Raw genomic sequence first — 20,949 nt, forward strand, 5'->3', positions numbered from 1 at the left:
CTACTTGTAGGGCAAATAACTTCACCAATCTAACCAAACCACACTTTGCAGTGGAAGATCCCCATTCCCTCAAATGCCCAGTGTGACTGGCCAAGCTGAACGGTAGGAAGATTTCCTCTCAACCAAATACCAGTTAAGAGTATAAGGAAAACATCTACTCAGTGATGTGAATGAAATTATGCTAGGAACAGCTATTAAACAAACTAGTTGTAACTGTGTCCCAAATATCTCCCAGAGGAGGAAGTAATGTGGGGAGGGGAAAACATGAAGCTTATGTTCAGTGTGGTGGTGAATCAGACAACTGAGAGTTAATCACACAACATCTTATCCAGAAGAAGTTAGCAGAGTTGCGGTTAAACTGGTCATGCAGAGGTTGCAGAGACCACCCCCGCTGCTAAATACCTGTGTCTGCACCCTACCCCTGGCTCCATATCAGACCTTTGCCCACATTCAGCATCTTAGCAGCTCCAGTACTGAACTTCTACCCACATTCCACATCATTTCAAGGCTTCTCAGTGTATTTACCTGAATGCAGCGAGAAGCCCCCCTCCATCCTTTGTGCTGGTCAGTAGAGACAGTCGGGAAAGAGGCTCTGGAAGTGGTGCATGTGGCCCCTACACCAACTGTTTAATTCCAATGATAATAACACGCGAGTAGGGGCTACCCTCTTTCATAACTGTATCCGACTCTTACTTTGAATACAGTAATGTTCTTTGTTTCTACAGATCCAGAATGCTACACTCCCCCCCCCCGACTTCCACAATGAATTTCCAGCCAAGTCTTTCACCAATCTTCTTGCAAAGATTTTAACGGTGTGTGTTCACATTGTGAATGTTTACACTACTAATTCTTCTCTGTCAGGTCTTTGAGAGTGAAAGAGAAGAGGATATACTGTAGCTGATCTAGATGAGGTTATTGCAACAGAAAGCAAGTCAACTTGGAAACATAGTTTATTTGACAAATATCAACATTGTTCTTTGTCATTCAATTTCCTGTAGCAACTGGAATAAGAAACATGATTACAGGGATGAATCACTTTGTAAAAAAAATCCTAAACATCTCATATTACAGGAGTAAAAATGGATATGTGAATGCTTGCACACACACACACACAATTGCACACAACTGCTTGAAGCAATTTTTAAAAAATGAATAATTCAAATAAAGACAAAACATTTCGCCAACATTTTTTGGTTCATGTTTCTATGTTGGGCATTTAGTTTCGACACAGCTACACTCATCTACATGAAGATATCTGTATTTCATATGCCTCCTTTTGCTGCAAACCAGTTCCACTCTCACTTCATGGTATTTTGTGGCATGGCAACATGTGCATCCATGCTTCATTTTGTGAGTGTCAAAGGAATATCTGAGGGAGAAAGCACAGGTGAAACGTTTTGATTGATGTTCCTCTTTACACAAAAAGCAGCCAGTGGTGTAAGCCAAGAAATAGTTTTCTAGCATTTATTCATTAACCAAGTGCACTGGTCTGTGTTTTTGGTTTAGCCTTCATCAATATGGTGCCCTCCACATGTTTTGGACAACAGTTCCCACCATCCCTGACTGTTGGTCATGCTGATTGGTGGGGATTGTAGTCCAAAATATCTAGAGGGTGAAAGTTGGTTTAGGTCATTATGCTCCACTTTCTTCCCTCCCCACCAGTGTTCCATGCTAAAAACATTGAAGGAAAAAGGATGGAGACTGTGTGATTTTAGATCTCTGGGAAACTCTGCTTCTACTTCCGCTTCTGTTGTCCCCCCAGATCTGTGCACAATGTTAACTTTCTTTGACTGTGGCTTGTAAGCCATTAGGTGGCTTATAAAACTCATAAATAGTGTCACTATCAGCAGAAAAAGGCAGCAGCAAGGTTTCCTAATCGATATCTGCTTCCATTGCTAATAGAGGGGTGCATGCTGCTTCTCCTGCTGTCCAGCTCTACCAAAACAACAGGGGAAATACAGAAAGAGGAATTGCAGAGTCCCACTGAGTTCTTGACAGGTTGGAGCCTGATCTATAAGAAGACACTGGGTATATACATGTGTCTCTCACAAAGGAGAAATGCCCATGTAGATCACAACATTCAGTGCTTTTGTACAGTGTGACAGTTTGAGTCCTGATTATCAGAAGCTTTCCGCTATATTCAACACCTGACTGATTCTGAAATCTTAACCTAGGTCTTGCTCAAGCTGCTTAGATACCACCTACACTTTGGGGGTCCTACCCCTGTGCACTAAATTAACAGGCTGTTAAAAGAACTTGCTAAAGGCCTCTCAGTGCCTATTCTTTTGGTGTAACACCCTTGGAAAATAAGGAACATGTTACCACTACTTTTCACTGGGGAGAGGAAACACATTCTTGTTTAATTTATTGGAACATCCAGTCAAGTGATTGTGTCATTATACCAAAAACCAGCCTTTGGAGAATAATTTGACGGCCAGTTAATTTGTGTTATCCTGGACTCGTGGCAACATGCCAGACAGGTTGACCCATAGAGACCTTGTGCACATACTAAAGCAGTTGTGCCATTGGCTCACCTTATTTTCCCATAAATCTTGCAGTAAAATGATAAAATGTTGAAAGTCTCTGCATGTGTAGTGAAGCAACCATATGGTAACAACATATCTGTGTGTGCAAAGTGGGCAAATATGAAACTCAACTACTTGTTACAAATCCAGGGTGACTTAATAGTGCAACTATTATTTGCTATTTTACAGAGGGTGGCAGTGGCAAAAACTGAGGTATATTCGTGCTCCCGGCTCATTTCCAGAAAATGGTAAGCAAAGAGGCACAAAGAGAGAATGCTGTGTCTGTGTTGTGCTGTAGAAGTCAAGTTGACTGAGACAGGTGGAGCAATCTTTTACTTACACAGAGTAGGTGTTGCAGGATCCTGCACAGGAAGGAACGCTGATAGGCCTGGCTGATTTACAATTCTTATAAACAATGAATTGCCTCTTCAGGTTAATTGTACAATTATGTGACAAGGGGGTACCTGAAAATGAAAGGGAAACTCAAATAACTTGACCTGATTGGAACTTAAACTATCAGGAACCAGCAGCTTTGAACTTAAAAGCAGTTTTATCTATCATTTCAAGTGTAGCTGCTCATTCCACACACACACACACCCGAATATATGCATTTCTGTAGACATTGTTTGGTTGCAGGGCTACATTGTAAAATTCAAATAAGTGTGCATTTCAAAGGATGATTCTGTTTTGGTTCTCATATTGTTATGGAAAGTGCAATTTCGATAGATTCAGCTTTAAACGCAAACTGAATCAAATATTTTCCCCTGCCCTAGATTTAACAGGCCTCTTTGAAGAACTTTAGATAGCTCTTCTTTTTGCTCTAATGCTATTGTTATTAATCAGCTGACATCACAGAAAACAGATTAGAGAAATGGATTTTTACTGGTATTCCATTGTGGTTTTGTGGTTTGGTTTTGTGTTATTGTCCAGGGGCTGTCAAGAGACTGCAGGTTCTTCCACAGGTTTGGAAAAGGACTCGAGACGTGAAATGCAAATAGCTTTTATTCACAAAAGTAAAAGCACAACCAAGTTCATCTAGGCTAGTCTCCCCTAGTTGAAGACATTGCTGGAACTGGCATCTGGCCCCCCTTCCCTCACTCTGGACTCCTCTCAAGTAGCCATAGACTGCAGCAAAGGAGAGGGATTCCCCTCTGGGCCCATCTGGCCCGTTGCTCAGCAATGGGCAGGACTCTTCATGATCTGGGTGTCAGTGGAGGAGGAGAGCTAGCTGGAGCGGGACTGCTGAGCAACAGAGGCAGTATCTGGCTCTTTGCTGTAAGTCTGAGCTCACAGTGCCCAGCCCTGTCCTGGAATGGCTTTCTTCTTCTGACTCTCCATGTTCACGCAAACCTCCTGCTTCAATGACCTCCCAGCTTGCCGCTTCTGCAGACTGGTCCTCCATGTCCTGGGCCCAAGTCTCTTTCCTCTCTGTCATCCCTGGGGGGGCTCTTGGAAGGGCAGCGCCCCCCCCTCATCCAGCCAGTTCCTGACAGTTATGTGCAGTGCTTTTTTTCTTAAAAAAATGTTTAGGGGTACTCTCATTTTGAAAATAAAAATTTTATAGTTCAAATCAGAAAAATAAATACAGTAAATGGACAAAGGTACAAAGATTCACAAAATGTTTTGGGGTATGCGTACCCCTGCATACCCTCAGAAAAAAAGCACTGGTTCTCTGCAAACTAGGACTTTATAAAAGCTCTTTCGCTTTCATTCATCAACTATTGTAAAGAACATACTCACATATCTCACAGCATCCATCAGCAGCAGTTTGAATAGTTGCCTATTTTGAAAAGAAACATGAGAATATGTCACATTATAATATTAGTGCTTCACATCTTAATATTTCTTTTTTTTTTTGCATGTCACTCCTTTTCCTCCTTTATGTATAGATTATAAATCTTTAAATCCATCCATTTTGCACCTGCTTTGTTCCTTCCTGCTCCTCGCAGCTAACTCTGGAAGGCTAACCAGCGATGATGGTTTATTTCACTCGCAACCAATCATAACCTGAAGTCAATATTCAGGAATATGCAGCTGTTCCATACAGGTATTGAACCTGCAGCCTTGGCATTATGAGCACCCTGCCCTAACCAACTGAGCTACCTGTTAGTGGGTTAGTGACATAGATCCCCAAACACAATCCAGCCGGCCTCCTTCTGTCTGGCTCTGGAAGCCAAATGAGTTGAACTGATAAAAGCAAGCACTGCTATAATAATACTCACTGGGACACAGTTTGATCGATCAAACACTGGGCAAGATATTATTGTGGTACTCAGTATAAATTTATCTGATACCCTGGTGCATAGATACTGAGTACAGTTATCCTGTGGATCCTTGTAGGTCTTCCCAACCTGTAGTAGAAAATAATATCCAGAAATAGGTGCTATTGAGCAAAAGAGCTGATCTTCATCTAGACTTTCCTACATTCCCTACATTCCTACACTCATGCAAGTGTTCATTACATGAATGGTGCAATGCCTAGTTGGGCTTGATAGTGGCTGACTACAGAAATAGAATAGGGAGTTATGTTTTAACCAAGGCATTCACTGGTGGTTTCTCTCCTGTTCTGAAGATCAGGAGGGTCAGTTCAAATTCCCTCCTTTCCCAAAGACATCCTGGGTGAACTTATGTCAGCTGCAAATCTTTCTTCCTTAGTGCCTGTCCTATCTGTATGAAAAGTTGTTTTCTTCAATACCTGCATTTTGGAATGTATAGAAGTATCTCACTATTGCTAAAATCTAATTTCATGAAGGCATTTTATTCTATTGTTACACATGAAGCATTCAAAGAGAAGTCTCCTTAAAATTGTGTTTTTGAGCTAACTGAGTAATATGTTCACAACAAAACAATTACAGTAGTACCTCGGGTTAAGAACTTAATTCGTTCTGGAGGTCCATTCTTAACCTGAAACTGTTCTTAACCTCAGGTACCACTTTAGCTAATGGGGCCTTCTGCTGCTGCTGTGCCGTTGCCATGTGATTTCTATTGTCATCCTGAAGCAAAGTTCTTAACCCAAGGTACTATTTTGTGTTAGCGGGGTCTGTAACCTGAAGCGTCTATAACCCAAGGTACCACTGTACTCATAAAGAAGGTAAACAGATACCTCAATGGTCACTATCCCAGGTGAAAGCTTTCTCACACATGCTGTCTGCACACATTCACCACAGCATTTTCCTTCTTTCTGGACATAGTGGAACCCCTGAGGATGAAAAGATGCTGATGGAAGGGATGGAAGGAGCTGCCAATTTCAATTCCCCCAGTTTCGCCTTTTTCCAGTCTTAAATTCAGTGGTCCACATTTTGCGTTATAAAGAAAATCCTCATGGAAATTCACCAGCATTTCTCCTTATAAACACATTTTTCCATGCAGTTTTGACTAACGTTCACATTTTTGCAAGTTATTTTTAGATTTTGGGCAACCCCTACTTCAGATTCTGATGGACCTCCCAGTTTGGGGTGGAATCTGGAGTTTTGAATGGAAGCCCAGAAACTACTTTAATCCACAGAATTGTCCTTCAGGCTTCCTATTCTGTCTAGCTCAAGAAATATCAGGCTTAGTATCTTAACCAAACGTGATCATTATATAGCATTTTTATTAACTAGCTGGTGTTAATGGTAGGCATCACAGCTCTCCCCTATATTTACATTCTGGTGTTATTTTACTTAACCCCCATCTTTTGGAATCACCATGTGTTAGTCTGTTATATGCAGTGATGGATCATCTTCAAGGTGCTTTGCCCATAATGTACATAAGATTCATCAGATCTTCTGCTTTTCTCTCTTTTTGTGCTTTTCCGAGCATAATTCAAAGTGTTGGTGCTGACCTTTAAAGCCCTAAACGGCCTCGGTCCAGTATATCTGAAGGAGCGTCTCCTCCCCCATCGTTCTGCCCGGACACTGAGGTCCAGCTCCGAGGGCCTTCTGGCAGTTCCCTCACTTCGAGAGGCCAAGTTACAGGGAACCAGGCAGAGGGCCTTCTCGGTAGTGGCGCCCGCCCTGTGGAATGCCCTCCCATCAGATGTCAAAGCGATAAATAACTACCTGACATTCAGAAGACATCTTAAGGCAGCCCTGTTCAGGGAAGTTTTTAATCTGTGATATTTTAGTGTATTTTTGGTTTCTATGGAAGCCGCCCAGAGTGGCTGGGGAAACCCAGCCAGATGGGCGGGCTACAAATAATAAATTATTATTATTATTATTATTATTATTATTATTATTGAAAAGCAACCTTTTATGGAAGCTTTCTCCCAGTGCTTCTCTTGGGAATTGTTGTTGTTGTTAACTACTGTAGTAGGGAAGCCATTTTCCAACCAGCTGCTGTTCACTACATTTGTCTAACCACAATAACAATGGCAAGGTAAGCTGAGTCAGCAACAGAGGAGAAGTTAGTCATCAATGTGTCTACCTACCTGTTGACATTCAGTAGAACAATTAATTGGAGTGCACTTAATTTTATTGGTTTGGGTTTTAGGATCCTGTGTTACAGTGCAAAAGCATTCATCACAAGAGTCTGAAGGTACCACTGATCCAGGCTTAAACGAGAGATGGTAAAGCAGAAGGGGAAGAATCTGGTAAGTAAATCCAGCATATTAACACAGAAATGCTATTAAGCAGCATGGGATTAGTGAAAGGGTGTATTTAAGTCATACTCAAACTAGACCCATTGAAATCAATGGACTTTAGTTCTAAATCCACTGCTTTCAATGGGTCTATTCAGAATAGCTGGATATAACTCAAAGACTAACAGCTAGCATTAAAATAATTATTAGATTTTCAAAGCCAAAGAAGACACTATATTAAATTTCAAATTTCATTTGCATATTTTAAAAAGCAGCTGTAAAAGTATTAGCCCATTGAGGGCACTAAAGAGCCCACCCTTTAGGTTAAAAAGTTCTCCCACCCCTGAACTAAAGGAATATCATAGCAGTGAATTAAAGCAAGCAGCAGACCTTACCTGATACTCAATTCCTTTAGATACACAAACATTTTTTGGTTCTGTAAGTAAAAGAAAAATAATGCTCAGAAATGCTGAGGTTTTCTTGACTTCTCTCTTATGGATTTCCTGGGTTCTTTTCTCCTTTTTCTGCTATATTAGTTGTAGGGAAGAATCTCTCACAAATTAGTAACAACGCATTTTGATCCAGATAGTGAAAATACACATAATATCCCCTTATAGCCAAATGTGTTTTTAGCATTTTGTGACTAAGGCTGCACACATACACAGATAGCATGTTATTCTAAAATCATGTTTTTTCAACGTGGTCAACACTCAGTCTAGATCTATTGTGTATATTTTGCCCCAGAAGAGTGCTTCTTCGGAAACTAGTTTCATTCCAAAAATAAAAGCTCATTACAGATTGATTCTGCATTTCCCCATAGGGTGCCCATTTGAAAATAGGTGTAGGTGTTAGCATCCACACCTGCCTAATAATAATAATGAGGTGGATGAGTGTACACCATGATCCCTTTTCATTTACCCAGGGTATGTAGAGGTAGAAAAAGCCACTCAAGGGGAGGGTTTTCAAACAAATACCAAGTAACAACACCTACCTCCTTGGGTGGCATTATGTAAAATCAATCTAGATTTAAAGCAGCATGTACAGGATGAGCATGAATGATTCCAGATTGGGGTGTGTGGACCTATATTTTCCCCTATACACATAGGGTAGTGTGTATGTTGCTTAACTGTGCTTCCACTCCAAAAATGACATGTATGTGATTTTAGTACTTACTACAAACATGAATGGGACAACAGGCACCATCAGAAGTGATTGCTACAATTTGGAAGCCTGGATTGCATATCTGTTTGGTTAGAGGACACAACCTTTCATTACATTCTGTGAATGAAGAAACAGATAAAATATGAGGCATTCACTTTTTCTTGCATTTTGATAATGTTGTAGGTAGAGAAACCCTCTATTCTTCGTGGGCTGGCAACAATCTACTGCTGCTTTTTAAAACAGTATTCACCTATAACCTTTATACCCCACCCCCTGAGCTCAAGGTGGCATACATGGTTCTTTCTCTACACAACCCTGTTAGATAGGCAAGGCTGAGAATGACTGATACATGTACTTCATGGCTGAGTGGGAAACTGAACCCAGGTCTCCCAAGTCCTTGTCCAGCACTCTATCCAGTGCACCACACTAGTTGGTGGTGATGAATATTTTTGAACAAAATGTCCTGGATTATTCATGCAGAACTGGTGCAGTGAGGGCAGCATGCATTCTCTGTACATTATTCCAGAAAACATACAGTCTTTGTTCTGCATTAGTAAATACATCCCTAAAACTTACTGAAGTAAATAAGAGAACATACATTTAAAGAAGATTGGGCAATATTTATTGTGAATATATGGGGGGCAACTGTGTACACTTGATAACGCTGGCAGCATTAAGATAAATTCAACAATGTAAATAAGTTTTGATGGATGTAATAATGGAATACTGAATGGTTTAGTTTATGTAAAATATGCAGGGATTTATGGTATATAAAATGAACCATGGAAAGAGAAGAAGGGAAGTCACTGATATTTTAAGGATGTTTAAATGAGTATTTAAAACTGTAAAAGAAAAAAATCTAATAAAAATTCTATCTATCTATCTATCTATCTATCTATCTTACTGAAGTACTTGCTTACCACACACTATCTCTGTGCAGCAGGGATCTTCTGGCTGTATCCGCACTATAGGTACAAATCCTTCCCTTGTGCAAGTGATTGGCGGAGATCTTGCACAAATGTGGGGGGAACAAGAAATATCCAGTGTGTCCTTGCTACAGGTGCAGACCTGACAATCTTTTTCCCACCTCTCTCCTGGCTGTATAATAAATGTTCAAAAAAGGAAAAAAATGTTGACCAGAGTAATTAATCATTCTGGGGCTGAGTTTCTGCTAGAGTTTTTGATGGGGAAAGACCACAGCTCAGGGGCAGGGTACATGCTTTGGTAAGACTGGGATGGACTCCTATCTGAAATCTTGGAGAGCAAATGCCAGTTAGCATTGACAGTTCTGAGCTAGATAGACCTGTGGGGAAGTGTGTCTACTGTAGGGTTGTTTTGAAACTACTTAGTGTTTTTGTACACTTTCCTTCCTCAAACAAAGGCATAGTGGGTTGAATCTAGCACAGTCACTGAATGAGTAGAACAACTTCCACTTGTGCAGTGAAACTTCCTCTCATTCTCCTTCCCTGTACACCTCTGCCTTAATCTGCTCTAGAGGTTTGGGTGATACCTCAGAGCAGATTTGGAGGGAGTGCTCTGAGATTTGGAGGGAGTGCAGAGGCATACACAGGGGGAGGAGAGAAAAGGGAAGTTCTGTTGCACTTGTGCAGTAAGGTAAGGTAAAGGGGACCCCTGACCATTAGGTTCAGTCATGACCGACTCATGTGGCCAGCATGACTTAGCTGCTTCTGGAGAACCAAAGCAGTGCATGGAAACGCCGTTTACTTTCCCGCCGGAGCGGTACCTATTTATCTACTTGCACTTTGACGTGCTTTCAAACTGCTAGGTGGGCAGAAGCAGGGACCGAACAACGGGAGCTCACCCCGTCACGGGGATTTGAACTGCCGACCTTCCGATCGGCAAGCCCTAGGCTCTGTGGTTTAACCCACAGCGCCACCTGCATCCCTTACTTGTGCAGTAACTTCACCCAGTTGTTTCTCAATCTACCGTTAAGGAGCCTTTTCTCATTCTTCTATGGATAAGTTAACTAATATGAAACCATGACATGTGAGTTCCCAACCTGCTATAGAATGTGCATGACAAATAAACTCTTGCACTATATTGGCTAACCATAATAAGCACAGAATGCTGTGATAGTTTGTCATACAATTGCTCTGGTTCTTGCATTATATTTGATCTGTGCCAGTGTTCAGCAATTTTAGGCAGTATTAGCTTGTGGGCAGAGTGCAAAATATTATTCTGGCTGTATATCAGCTGTAGAACACATCTTCTGCACTCCTCCTTACCTGTCTCAATAGTCCATCAGTTCCTGTGCAGCCTACAAGTTAAAACAGTTGGAATATGAGACAAACCATTTCAGAAATAAAGTTAACAACACTGAAGATACATTCATATACAAATCAGGACCCTGAAAGAGTGTATGTCATATGAAAAATCATGAGAGAGCCACAGCCGAAAAAAGCATTGCTCACATTTCTAAATTGTGACATTTTCCTGCTTGCTATATCATCATGCAAGGATTGTTCTAAGGGGGCATTTTATCCAAGCTAATATAGCTAACTTCCTTTCCCAGTTTTTCTTTCCATAGTGCTTGCTTCATTGCTTCCTGATCCTTTCTAGGTTCCACTAATCCAGCATGCAACCTACATGCTGCATAGGCAGCTGGTGTGGGTGGGCAGTCTCATATGGGCATCTTGGGCCAACTGTATTCCCAATTTCCCCCAATTTCCTTACCACAGACAGAAACACAGATACTATCATGGTGATTCAATTGGATCATTCCATCCGGACAGAAACATCCTTCAACAAGGATTCCTGGAATGTCAACTTTTGCTGGATTTGCACCAACAGCATTTTTTCTGTAGGATTGTGTTAACAGGATAAAGGAAAGGTCACTGAGGAATTATTGAGTTATTCACACACACACACACACACACACACACACACACACACACACACCATTTGATAAAGATTTGTCTTGCAGTTACTCACCCACTATTGCAAGTGAGCCTTTCCATTCTTCCACATGGCTTATAGACTTGATCCCGAGAGCATCTGAGTTCTGTGAAATATTGACAAATTTCATTCAGAGTGCATTTACATTCTAAAAAGCTAGAACAAATTCTAGGAAGCAATTCCACTGAAAATATTCATGCAGATTGAGCGGGGTAGTTTCATTCACATATATTTTGATGGATGCAGGGTTGTCCTGCTCTACTGTTTTTTTTGGGGGGGGGTTCTTTGTGTACTAGCCATAATCTTGTACGGATGAGCAAATGGATGTGGCAGTGGCAAACAACACTTGCCACTACTTGGTAAGGATGAACACATTGATCAGCTTCAGTTCCATGTCAATTGTGCATTTTTTCATTCATAAATCCAATCTGTCCCATTTCCACATTAATTAAACAAATGTTTATTATTTAAATATGTATTTTATCTCAGTGAACACATTTCTATTTTATCCTAAAAATCACATTTAAGTATGTATTTTGATTTTTTAATACAACAACTGTATTGTGAAATTCAGAGAAGTGTAAACTCTGAATGAAAATTACATTCCAATTCATACATTTGTCTGAGGTGTGTGGATCAAAACGGTCCACGTAGGAATTCATAGAAATATATTTCCTCACATGATGCAGTGCACACACACCATTTGAATGGCAATGCCCAACAACTTTGGGGGAGCCTGGCCCTCTCAAATATTTTATTGGGGGGCAAGGACCCCATGGCCCCTAGGAGTTGGCTCCTCTGTGTCTGCACAGTGAATGAGGAAAGGTAGTAGAGGATCTACCAGTACAACAGTTGATAGTATAGTACCGAGTCGGGGGGATCCCATTTTCTCTGTAGAAGAGAGAGAGACCCAATCTTCTAAATCTCACTGCAACTCAAAGAGGGTAGGCTGTTGTGGCTGTTGTTGTGATGCAGAAGTCAAGGGTCATCTCTGGGTTAAACTCAAGCCACTGAACCTCAACAGCTGCCTTATAATGTCAATGGCTGATGCTACCCTTCAAAAATTTGTTGTATCCACAAAACTAGTACATTAGGAAGAAGCCTAGCTTTCCCTATTTATTTATTTATTTATTTATTTATTTATTTATTTATTTATTTATTTTAGTGTGAACATTCAATCATGCAGCCTTCTGACTAAAATGGTATAGCCCTCAGTGGAGTCTCTCTCCACTTCAAAAGATAATCTGTTTCATATTCTAATCCTTACAAGTTTTCTATATCTAATGATTTATATCATGTTCAATTGGACACAGATTTATAGGGATGAAGTGCCCTAAACTAGAAGACTGCAATTTGGACCTTCTTTTCAAACTAACATTATACTTTGGGAATTCAGATCTCAGTGTTCCTGAGAGGAGCTTATTTTAGGCTCGTAGAGCCAGCAGATAACAGATCAAGAACATGTCAGCTGATAAAAAGGAGTAACCCTCAACAACCCTCTCCTGGGATGTCATTCAGCTCACCACACTTCCTGTTGGCTTTGCTTCTCCAGTCTACACAGATCCCATGGGACCCACACAAGGCTGCATAGGCCTGGAGACTTCCACATTCCATGTTCTGCTTTGGTGAAGAGCAGCCATCCACAACACAGGCATCATAGTACGGCCGTGGCGGAACATCATTGTGACATTCTGTAAAACTCCTTGTTTAATTTTAAAAAATGAAGTTTATTTACAGAGTGAACTAATGTGTTCCAAATAAGAGAGAGACAAAATAATTAAGGATGGAGATCTGTTATTATTCTAAACTTGCTGACTGTAAGACTTACTTAAGAGAACATCTATGGATTCTGCCCAATACTAGTCAGACTCAGACTCACTGAAATGAATGGATTTGGTCAACTCAGCTTTCTTAATTTCTGAGTCTACCATGAGTAACACTTACTTGAATACTACCATACCTTATACTAATAATCCAGCATAAAATACATGTCTATTATAATTACAGCGAACCGTGCTTTGCATCATTACCAACACACACTCACTTTGAGCTGGTGCATAACCTTCCTTAGCTAGTTTTTTCTACAGCAACTTAATGGAGTTCACATGGGTATTTCTACTTCAAAATTAAACTTGAAAACATGCATACCTATTATTATTATTTTTAGTTTTTCAGCAAACTTAAAAGCAACAACCAAATTTAATTGCCTCAACACTTGGGTGTCCATCTTAAGATGGCTACCCTGGGAATAGTAAATGTTGCTGCGCAGGATTTAAGTGACCAAAATAAAGAGGAACCTCAGTTTATGTAACATTCATTAAAAGTGTGCTTTACCAGATAAGTTTACATAGGGGAGGCACTACACAGGCGGCCATTTTGGATGGTGACATTTGAGTCTGAAAAGGTGCCAAGTGTTGCCCTGCATCACAATGTCTAGTGATGAGGTCCATCATTTTCCAGTCCATTGCCATTTCTGTGAAAGAATCTGCAATCTTGCCATTCCTTTTCATTGCATCATCTGTCTTTTTGTTGGTGCACGTACCTGGTCAAGATAAGAAGGTCACTTCAAGCAAAGGCTAGGAAGGCACAAGCATCTATAAACCGTCTAGTACAAAGGAAAGTGGCAATTGCTTACCCATTGAGTCTGTAGAAATAAACATTGCTTGCCCCCCCCCCGCCAATGCAAATAGCAATAGGGTGGAAAGGCATGGCAGTGGGTTGGAACAAGTAATGTGAGCCTGGTAACCAAGGGACAAGAAGGCGAAAGACACACAGGGAATACTAAATTTCACATACTGATTTAAAGTAAACTAGAGGGCCTCTTTTATTGATGCTCTGGATATTCTCCTCTGCATATATAACCAAGAGGAAAGAAGAAATAAAGAAGGAGGGAGAAGTCCAAATATATGGACTTCTACATATAAAAAATTGGTGAACAAAGCATGAGGAGAATGAAGGGACCTCGGCTCCTAGAAATTGGCTCCTATCTATGGAACGCTGTTTCTTTCTCTCTCCTTTGTCTCTCTCCAGTACCAACAAATATTTAAAATCAAAAGTAATGACTGAAATAAAAGGCTATAAACATAAATCAGGTGCATTCACTCTTTAGTTGTAGCCAATACTTACCACATAGCCCTTCAGTATTGTTATAAAAAGTGCTGAAAGGCAGGTTTACTTGAAAAGCAAGGCGAGTATAGGTGACATTAAGGCCCATTTCAGGTATTTTCACCACAACGTAGTGTCCAGAGTTGGTGATGTCAATGCCATCTTTTGAAAAACTCGGTGTGATTTCTTTATTGTTATATAGAACCTTAAGAAGTAATTAATTGGAAGAATCAGAGCAGGTCAAACATAGTATGTGAAATAGCCTTCCTAGGAAGTGCTATATTACCTTTCCAGCTGATGAAAAGGATACACACATATATGAGATGCTTAGCACTATGTATATTTACACTAGCACTAATTTACCCACAGGATCACTATATCTCAGCTCTGTTGCCCTCCTGCCGCCGTGTGCAGTTTGCTACTTCTTTGATTTTCTAAGAGAGGTGATTTTTGTGCTCTAACTCTGGTGAGGGGAACACAGCTTTAAAATGCTACTTCATAAACTGAAGTAGTATTGCTGGGGGTGGGACAGGAAATCTTTGTTTGATACGTGGTCATATAATGTCATGTTTACACACAGAGAATCTGATCAATGTTTTACCAGGTTGCTTTCTTCTCCATTTTCAACTCCTCGTGTCAAAATGACTGTAGAGTGGTTGTAAAATATGAAAAGGCTCATAGAGCATAGAGCTCTCTCTCTGGCAGCGCAATAGTGATTGTCCAAGTAGATCCAGAAATTCTGAGAGCCAGGTATGATTGGTTTCATAAGCAGATAGGTGCAATTCCCATGGAAATTATAATAGGATCCATCAAATGTTACATAGTGTTGATTTCCCCATCCATTGCAAGCACCTAAAAGGAGCAAACACATACGATTAGAATGAGAAGGCTACAGGCTCAGAGAGGTAAACCAAACAGCTGTCAAATCCACCTGTCAAACCATCCATTCAAGTTGGGGAGCATCCATTCATTAGCCTACCACACATATATCAAAACATAAAATCAAAGGGACAAGAACAAAAGCCTCAAAATGTACTATAGCAAGGAGCTAGAAGAGCACAGCTCCAGAAGGATCAAGGAAATGTAGCAGCTGGGCCTGCTGTGGGTCTCATGGATGCAGTAAATGTGGACCCTTGTTCTTCACCCAGCACTTGCGTGTCAAGACCCCATAACCATCCCCTCGTCGAAGAATAAAACACAAGGACACAGATATTAGGTTAATGTTATTGGGCAAATTTTGGCCACAACTTTATTGGTTACAGCATGTAAGTGGTACTGGCTTACGCATTGGATTGACCCGACTATATCTGACTCCTGCCCGTCAGTGCATGCAAAAGGTCCCAGGTTCAATCTCTTGACATATTATGCTAGAGTTGGGAAAAGACTCCATCTGGAAACTTGGAGGACTGCTGCAGTCAGCACAGACAGTACTGAACTAGATGGTCCAATGGTTGGACTTGGCAGAAGGCAGCTTCAGATATCCCTAATGTTTCATTGGGCTTGTTCTGATATTACTTTAGGCTGCATTTTGCTCTTGTGTGAATCTTCCCAGTGCCTACAACTGCATGCACAATGTAACACAGGAGCTCAGCTGGGGCAGCTTCTGTGATCTCCATTCTGGACAGCCAGAAGATCACAGAAGTTAAAGGGGTGCTGTGATGCTTGTGTGCTCTGTATCTTTCTACCTACCTACCTAGGTATGAGAGAAATGTTAATCTTACACTAATTTATAATTGAATGGAGCACATGACCTCCTAGATTTTTGCTTTTGCTTTAAAACAATGGAATTAGTACTTTGTTCGATTATCACTTACATTGACACTCCAGAGCCCAACAACAGCCTGATGCATCATAGTTTTTCACAAGTGGCAATCCATTGACACAGATCTTTGACTTTTGAGGTGGGCAGCGCACATCAGATACTTTAATATGTTTTCCACCTAAGCAAGTGGCGATTTGGCAGTTTTCAAATTTCCATAATTCTTGATACTGTTGATGTATAAAAGAAAACCGCAAAAGGAATCAGTACAATTTGCTCTGCCTTGGTACTCATTCAATTCAACTTAACTCAGTATATTTACTGCACCATAACACAACACACAGGTGGCGCTGTGGGTTAAAGCCTCAGCGTCTAGGACTTGCTGATCGAAAGGTCAGCGGTTCGAATCCCTGCTGCGGGGTGCGCTCCCGCTGCTCGGTCCCAGCGCCTGCCAACCTAGCAGTTCGAAAGCACCTCCGGGTGCAAGTAGATAAATAGGGACCGCTTACCAGCGGGAAGGTAAACGGCGTTTCCGTGTGCAGCTCTGGCTCGCCAGAGCAGCGATGTCACACTGGCCATGTGACCCGGAAGTGTCTCCGGACAGCGCTGGCCCCTGGCCTCTTAAGTGAGATGGGCGCACAACCCCAGAGTCTGTCAAGACTGGCCCGTACGGGCAGGGGTACCTTTACCTTTACCTTTTTAACACAACACAATCAGTAAATCACTGAGTCTTGTCTATTTCTATGCAATACCATGCTTTCCTTTAAGAAACAATTTTTAGATCAGGCTATAGACAGCTGCTTTGTTGTTCACACTATATAAAATATATATGTTGGTGAGGAAGAGGTATTTGCCTATTGCTTTCATAGACCTTTGATACTATTGGCAGGGAGAAGCTGTAAATACTAACTTGGGCTGTCAGCTTTTTCAGCTGGTTAAAACTCTGATTTTTCCAAACACTGTATCATTTATTTATTTCCATGACTAGAAAGTGCAACAGATTCTATAAGTAGAAATAATAAAATATTACAACATCAACAACTATACGAGATTATTGTGCCACTTGGCTTTGGTACTTCCCTAAATGTTGGCATGTTTCTCTGTGAGTACTGAACCAGCTTCATCCCGATGTTTAGTAGGTCAGTGGAGGCATATCCTCGCTGCCACTTCAGAAGGGGCTTCACTCTTGGGGCACAGCTGCAAGATTATTCCCAGCGACAGTGCCACTGCCACTTTCCAGAAGGGGGGGGAGAGGCAAGGCAGCCAGGAGGCTGGTGCAGTGCAGGTGCAGAAGTGCTCATGCCAATACACTCAAGCCAATGCACGCACATTACATTAAATTAATATAAATATTTTATCTCTAATTTGGTCATTCTAAAACTGGATGAATAAGGCTCATTTCTCAATAAGTTTTCATTATTATTATATATTTCATTCATTTTGTATGTTAATTTTAATCATCATCTCCCAAATTTTCCTCTCTCCGTGTCGGGGAAATCTTATTTATCTATCACTGAGCTATTCAGATTTTTGACATTGCCAGAAGAGTAGTTAGTAGCTGTAAATGTTCGAACATTTTTACACTAATGTGTTTGATATTTGAATCAATGTGTCTAATGATATTTTGTGAAATGCTACACTGAGCTATATATTTTCTTTTATGTGTACAGCAGCGCTAGGCATTTGTAAATTATATTGTCATTTTGTTATGGCCCAGGACTGAAAACAAACTATTATCTGTCTATTTATTATATGCTTCTCAAGAACAAATATGTCAGCAACAAACACTTTCCATTCTACGCTTGTAGTATCAGCAGCGCTGCTTGCTCACCTTTCTAGGAGGAATGAGGTCAGTGCAATCACTCCCAGGAGTAAATGAAGAAGCAGCTTTAACTTTAGAGTAAGGAGGCGGCTCTTTCTCACAGTTCTGATTATTCCCCTTACAAGGTCTGCTGGGGATCATGGCAGGCTTGCTTGGGACAGGAGTGGTATAGAATGAGATACATTCTCCATAGTTGAATTCAATCTGGCATGATGTATTACAAAAGGCATAAATACACCAACGTGAAGTATCCATTGTCACAAACTGGCTACTGCCTAGAAATCAAGAGGAACAGTTAGAACAAACAGCAACATTGTGTGTGTGTGTGTGTGTGTGTGTGTGTGTGTGATGAGGTACACACATTATAAAGCAGAGAATCATCCACTTAAAAAATAAAACACCAATCATCACCCAATGCCAAGAATAATTATTAATTTATACAGATTTTTCCTGAATATATTCAGGAAAAATAAGGGTGCAGTTCACGCAACAGGAAAAATGTAAAAGTCATGAAAAAATCCAACAACAAGTTATTCAAGCATATACCCCAATCACAGAGTGATGCAAGATTCCAGGGGTTCCAGATGCTGACCCAGGGTTTGGTTTCCTTGGAATGAGGTACAGTGGAGTCTGGGATGTCTTTATGATATATGGGAGTTTTTTTACACACATATACAACCTGAGCCTAAGACGGATGGGCTCACAGCATTAATACCCAAGAAGGTCTGACTTCTTCCCTAGGCACAGCCTTGGATTCAAGCAGAAATCAAGCATAGCCCTGTCTTTCAGCTGCCCAGCCTGCAGCTTCTACCTCACATATGGAACTCAACTCTTTGTCTTTCTAACTAAGAGACAGTTGGAGGGAGGAACCCATTTGTCCTCTGGCACAGACCATTCCCTTTGTTACCTTAACAACCCATACTTGGGCCATTACCAAGTAACTTGCCTGGCTATTCCAGTGATTTGAATCCCTGCTGGATCCAGGAATTGGAAGGAACTCAGACATACAGCCTACCCCCCACCACGCAAACTCACAACAATATGTAGCTGCAAAGATTGCAATGATTATTTGTGAAATAAATAGTACACACACAAAATAAGTCCATGGAAGTTATTTCAAATATGTCTGCCTTACCACTTGTTATGAGCTGTCCATTTACATTACAGAAGCATGGTGTGGTTCTCATTTCTGATTTTGCTGGTGAGATGGGGAGAGCCACTGTAGTTTTCCCTAAAACAATAAGAAGCATGGGACATCCAGTTTCTTACTGAACATTTGACACCTTTCCAAAATAAACAGCAGCAGCCATAGTTGGCAAATGGCACTGACATTGAACAACATATTCCCTTCCCCTTACACACACCATGAGCAAGGAGTGGAATCCCACCATACTTAATCTGACATCCTCCTCTTGCCCACAAACTGTTGTTGTCTATCTCAACAGGAATGTCCTGTTTTTCTTTATCTCAGGATGTGTGAGAAAAAGAGTTGTGCACACACACTACTATTGCCACCTGATTGAATGAGAGGGAGAGTGACCAATATGCCCCCACCACTGTGAATCTACTACACACTGGGCATTGTGACCTGTTGCTAATGTTGCCTGGTCATTGAAAGACTGGTCATTATGACCTCATGCTTATGCTGCCTGCCAGGAGACTGGCTGACCCATGTGCCCTCATACTGATGCTACCCAGCCAAAGGAGAAACCGGACAACTTGTCCTCCCAATACTACTGCACACCTGAAGGAGGCAGCAACTTATATACCTGCATATAACTGTCCACTTTAATGAGAATTGTTCCCTTTGTGGCACATATGCAAGATGAAAATATTTTGTAAGTATTCTTCTCAGATTTATAATAAGATCATTTCATTTTTTGATGTCCGTGACTACAAATTGGTCAGCATTTGATCTTACTCTATGGCATGGACTCTAAGTCATCTTCAAGTAGTTCCTCAGTTGTCAACATTCAAATGTCAATGTTAACTTTTAGTACAGACATAGGCAAACTCGGCCCTCCAGATGTTTTGAGACTACAACTCCCATCATCCCTAGCTAACAGCACCAGTGGTCAGGGATGATGGGAGTTGTAGTCCCAAACCATCAGGCAGGCCAAGTTTGCCTATGCCTGTTTTAGTATAATGATCATCATTTTTACTGATGCTGCTGTGTATATTGTTATTGTAATTATTTATTGATTTCATTTATGAATCACCTCCTACAAGGCATCCTAAAGTGATTTACCGTCCAATACAGTAAAAACAGGCATAGAACAATTGAATATATTAATTTCACTTCTCTGCCCAGACACACCCCACTATGCGTTTTTGACCTTTTAAAATCCCACACATCCTCACCTGCTCTTGGCTTTGAAGGGCCAACAATTTCCCTGCCTTGAGGCGTGATCTCCAAGCCTTGCCCTGCTGTTTCGAATATATTATGCAGGTTAGTGCTTTGAAGTAATCCACACGCTACTTTCTTATCAACGGATGTAATAGCCAAGAATTCTCTTTATATTAGTCTTGTAATGAAATTGAGATCTACAAAGCTAACAAAACCCAGATTAACTCAACAAATACTCATTCAGCCTTGCCTCTTATTCCTGATGAGTAGCAAAATTATTGGATGCAGCTCTATCATTTGTGCCTAATCTAATGTTTAAAAAAAGCTAATGAAAAGACATCAAGACCTCCCCACCTCCTTCCGTCCACTCCCTAAAGCTGTTCTTAGGGTTCCCCCAATTCTCCACAACTGATTTGGTGAGGGTGCAGGACACGCATCAAGGGAGAGGAAGGAAGTCCCATTGAACAAGAAGAAGTCTTTGTGTTGATGGGAAACCTTAGTTGGATACCACCCACGGTGTGAGTCATTGATGAGACCAAAAGAAATAATGTTCTCTATGCTCAAGAAGAACTAGGTGTTAAGTCAAGAACTCCTTGGCTAACTTCAAGGAAGACTGTGGATATATAGTTGATTCAGTGTCTCTCTCAAAGTTCCCACATGCTGGTCTCCACACACTGCACAGCTTAAACTTTGCACATTTGAGTGGAGTTTCCAGCAGAGATTTGGCAGGGCCCTTTGCTGCTAATGTAGATGTCT

General features: G+C 41.0%; 1 protein-coding gene and 1 long non-coding RNA gene across 8 annotated transcripts in view; one reads left to right on the top strand and one right to left on the bottom strand.

The window, feature by feature from the left end:
* Nucleotides 1-739: 739 nt before the first annotated feature.
* On the top strand, nt 740-7,359 carry LOC309366285. Its single transcript, XR_014166626.1, has 3 exons — nt 740-812; nt 2,715-2,773; nt 6,996-7,359. It is a non-coding gene; the product is annotated as an uncharacterized lncRNA (long non-coding RNA).
* LOC309365466 (mucin-5B-like) overlaps nt 933-20,949 on the bottom strand; it is a 46,086-nt gene continuing 26,069 nt past the window's right edge. For 3 of the 7 annotated variants that reach the window (XM_081903511.1, XM_081903507.1, XM_081903508.1), the window contains 20 exons: nt 20,208-20,273; nt 18,982-19,077; nt 17,856-18,121; nt 16,080-16,254; nt 14,867-15,117; nt 14,287-14,470; nt 13,495-13,702; nt 12,684-12,862; nt 11,197-11,266; nt 10,939-11,063; nt 10,491-10,522; nt 9,165-9,342; nt 8,257-8,361; nt 7,479-7,519; nt 6,934-7,056; nt 5,629-5,724; nt 4,748-4,876; nt 4,266-4,305; nt 2,866-2,989; nt 933-1,369 (listed from right to left, as the gene is read on the bottom strand). In XM_081903511.1, the coding sequence (XP_081759637.1) occupies nt 1,204-1,369; nt 2,866-2,989; nt 4,266-4,305; nt 4,748-4,876; nt 5,629-5,724; nt 6,934-7,056; nt 7,479-7,519; nt 8,257-8,361; nt 9,165-9,342; nt 10,491-10,522; nt 10,939-11,063; nt 11,197-11,266; nt 12,684-12,862; nt 13,495-13,702; nt 14,287-14,470; nt 14,867-15,117; nt 16,080-16,254; nt 17,856-18,121; nt 18,982-19,077; nt 20,208-20,273 (2,654 nt within the window). In that variant the 3' untranslated portion in view covers nt 933-1,203. The remainder of the gene's footprint in view (nt 1,370-2,865; nt 2,990-4,265; nt 4,306-4,747; nt 4,877-5,628; nt 5,725-6,933; nt 7,057-7,478; nt 7,520-8,256; nt 8,362-9,164; nt 9,343-10,490; nt 10,523-10,938; nt 11,064-11,196; nt 11,267-12,683; nt 12,863-13,494; nt 13,703-14,286; nt 14,471-14,866; nt 15,118-16,079; nt 16,255-17,855; nt 18,122-18,981; nt 19,078-20,207; nt 20,274-20,949) is intronic. The other 4 variants (XM_081903509.1, XM_081903512.1, XM_081903513.1 and 1 more) reach the window with 4 other exon arrangements.

This window comes from Podarcis melisellensis, assembly GCF_964234715.1.
Source record: "Podarcis melisellensis genome assembly, chromosome: 1".
In the NCBI taxonomy this organism is placed as follows: Eukaryota; Metazoa; Chordata; class Lepidosauria; order Squamata; family Lacertidae; genus Podarcis; species Podarcis melisellensis.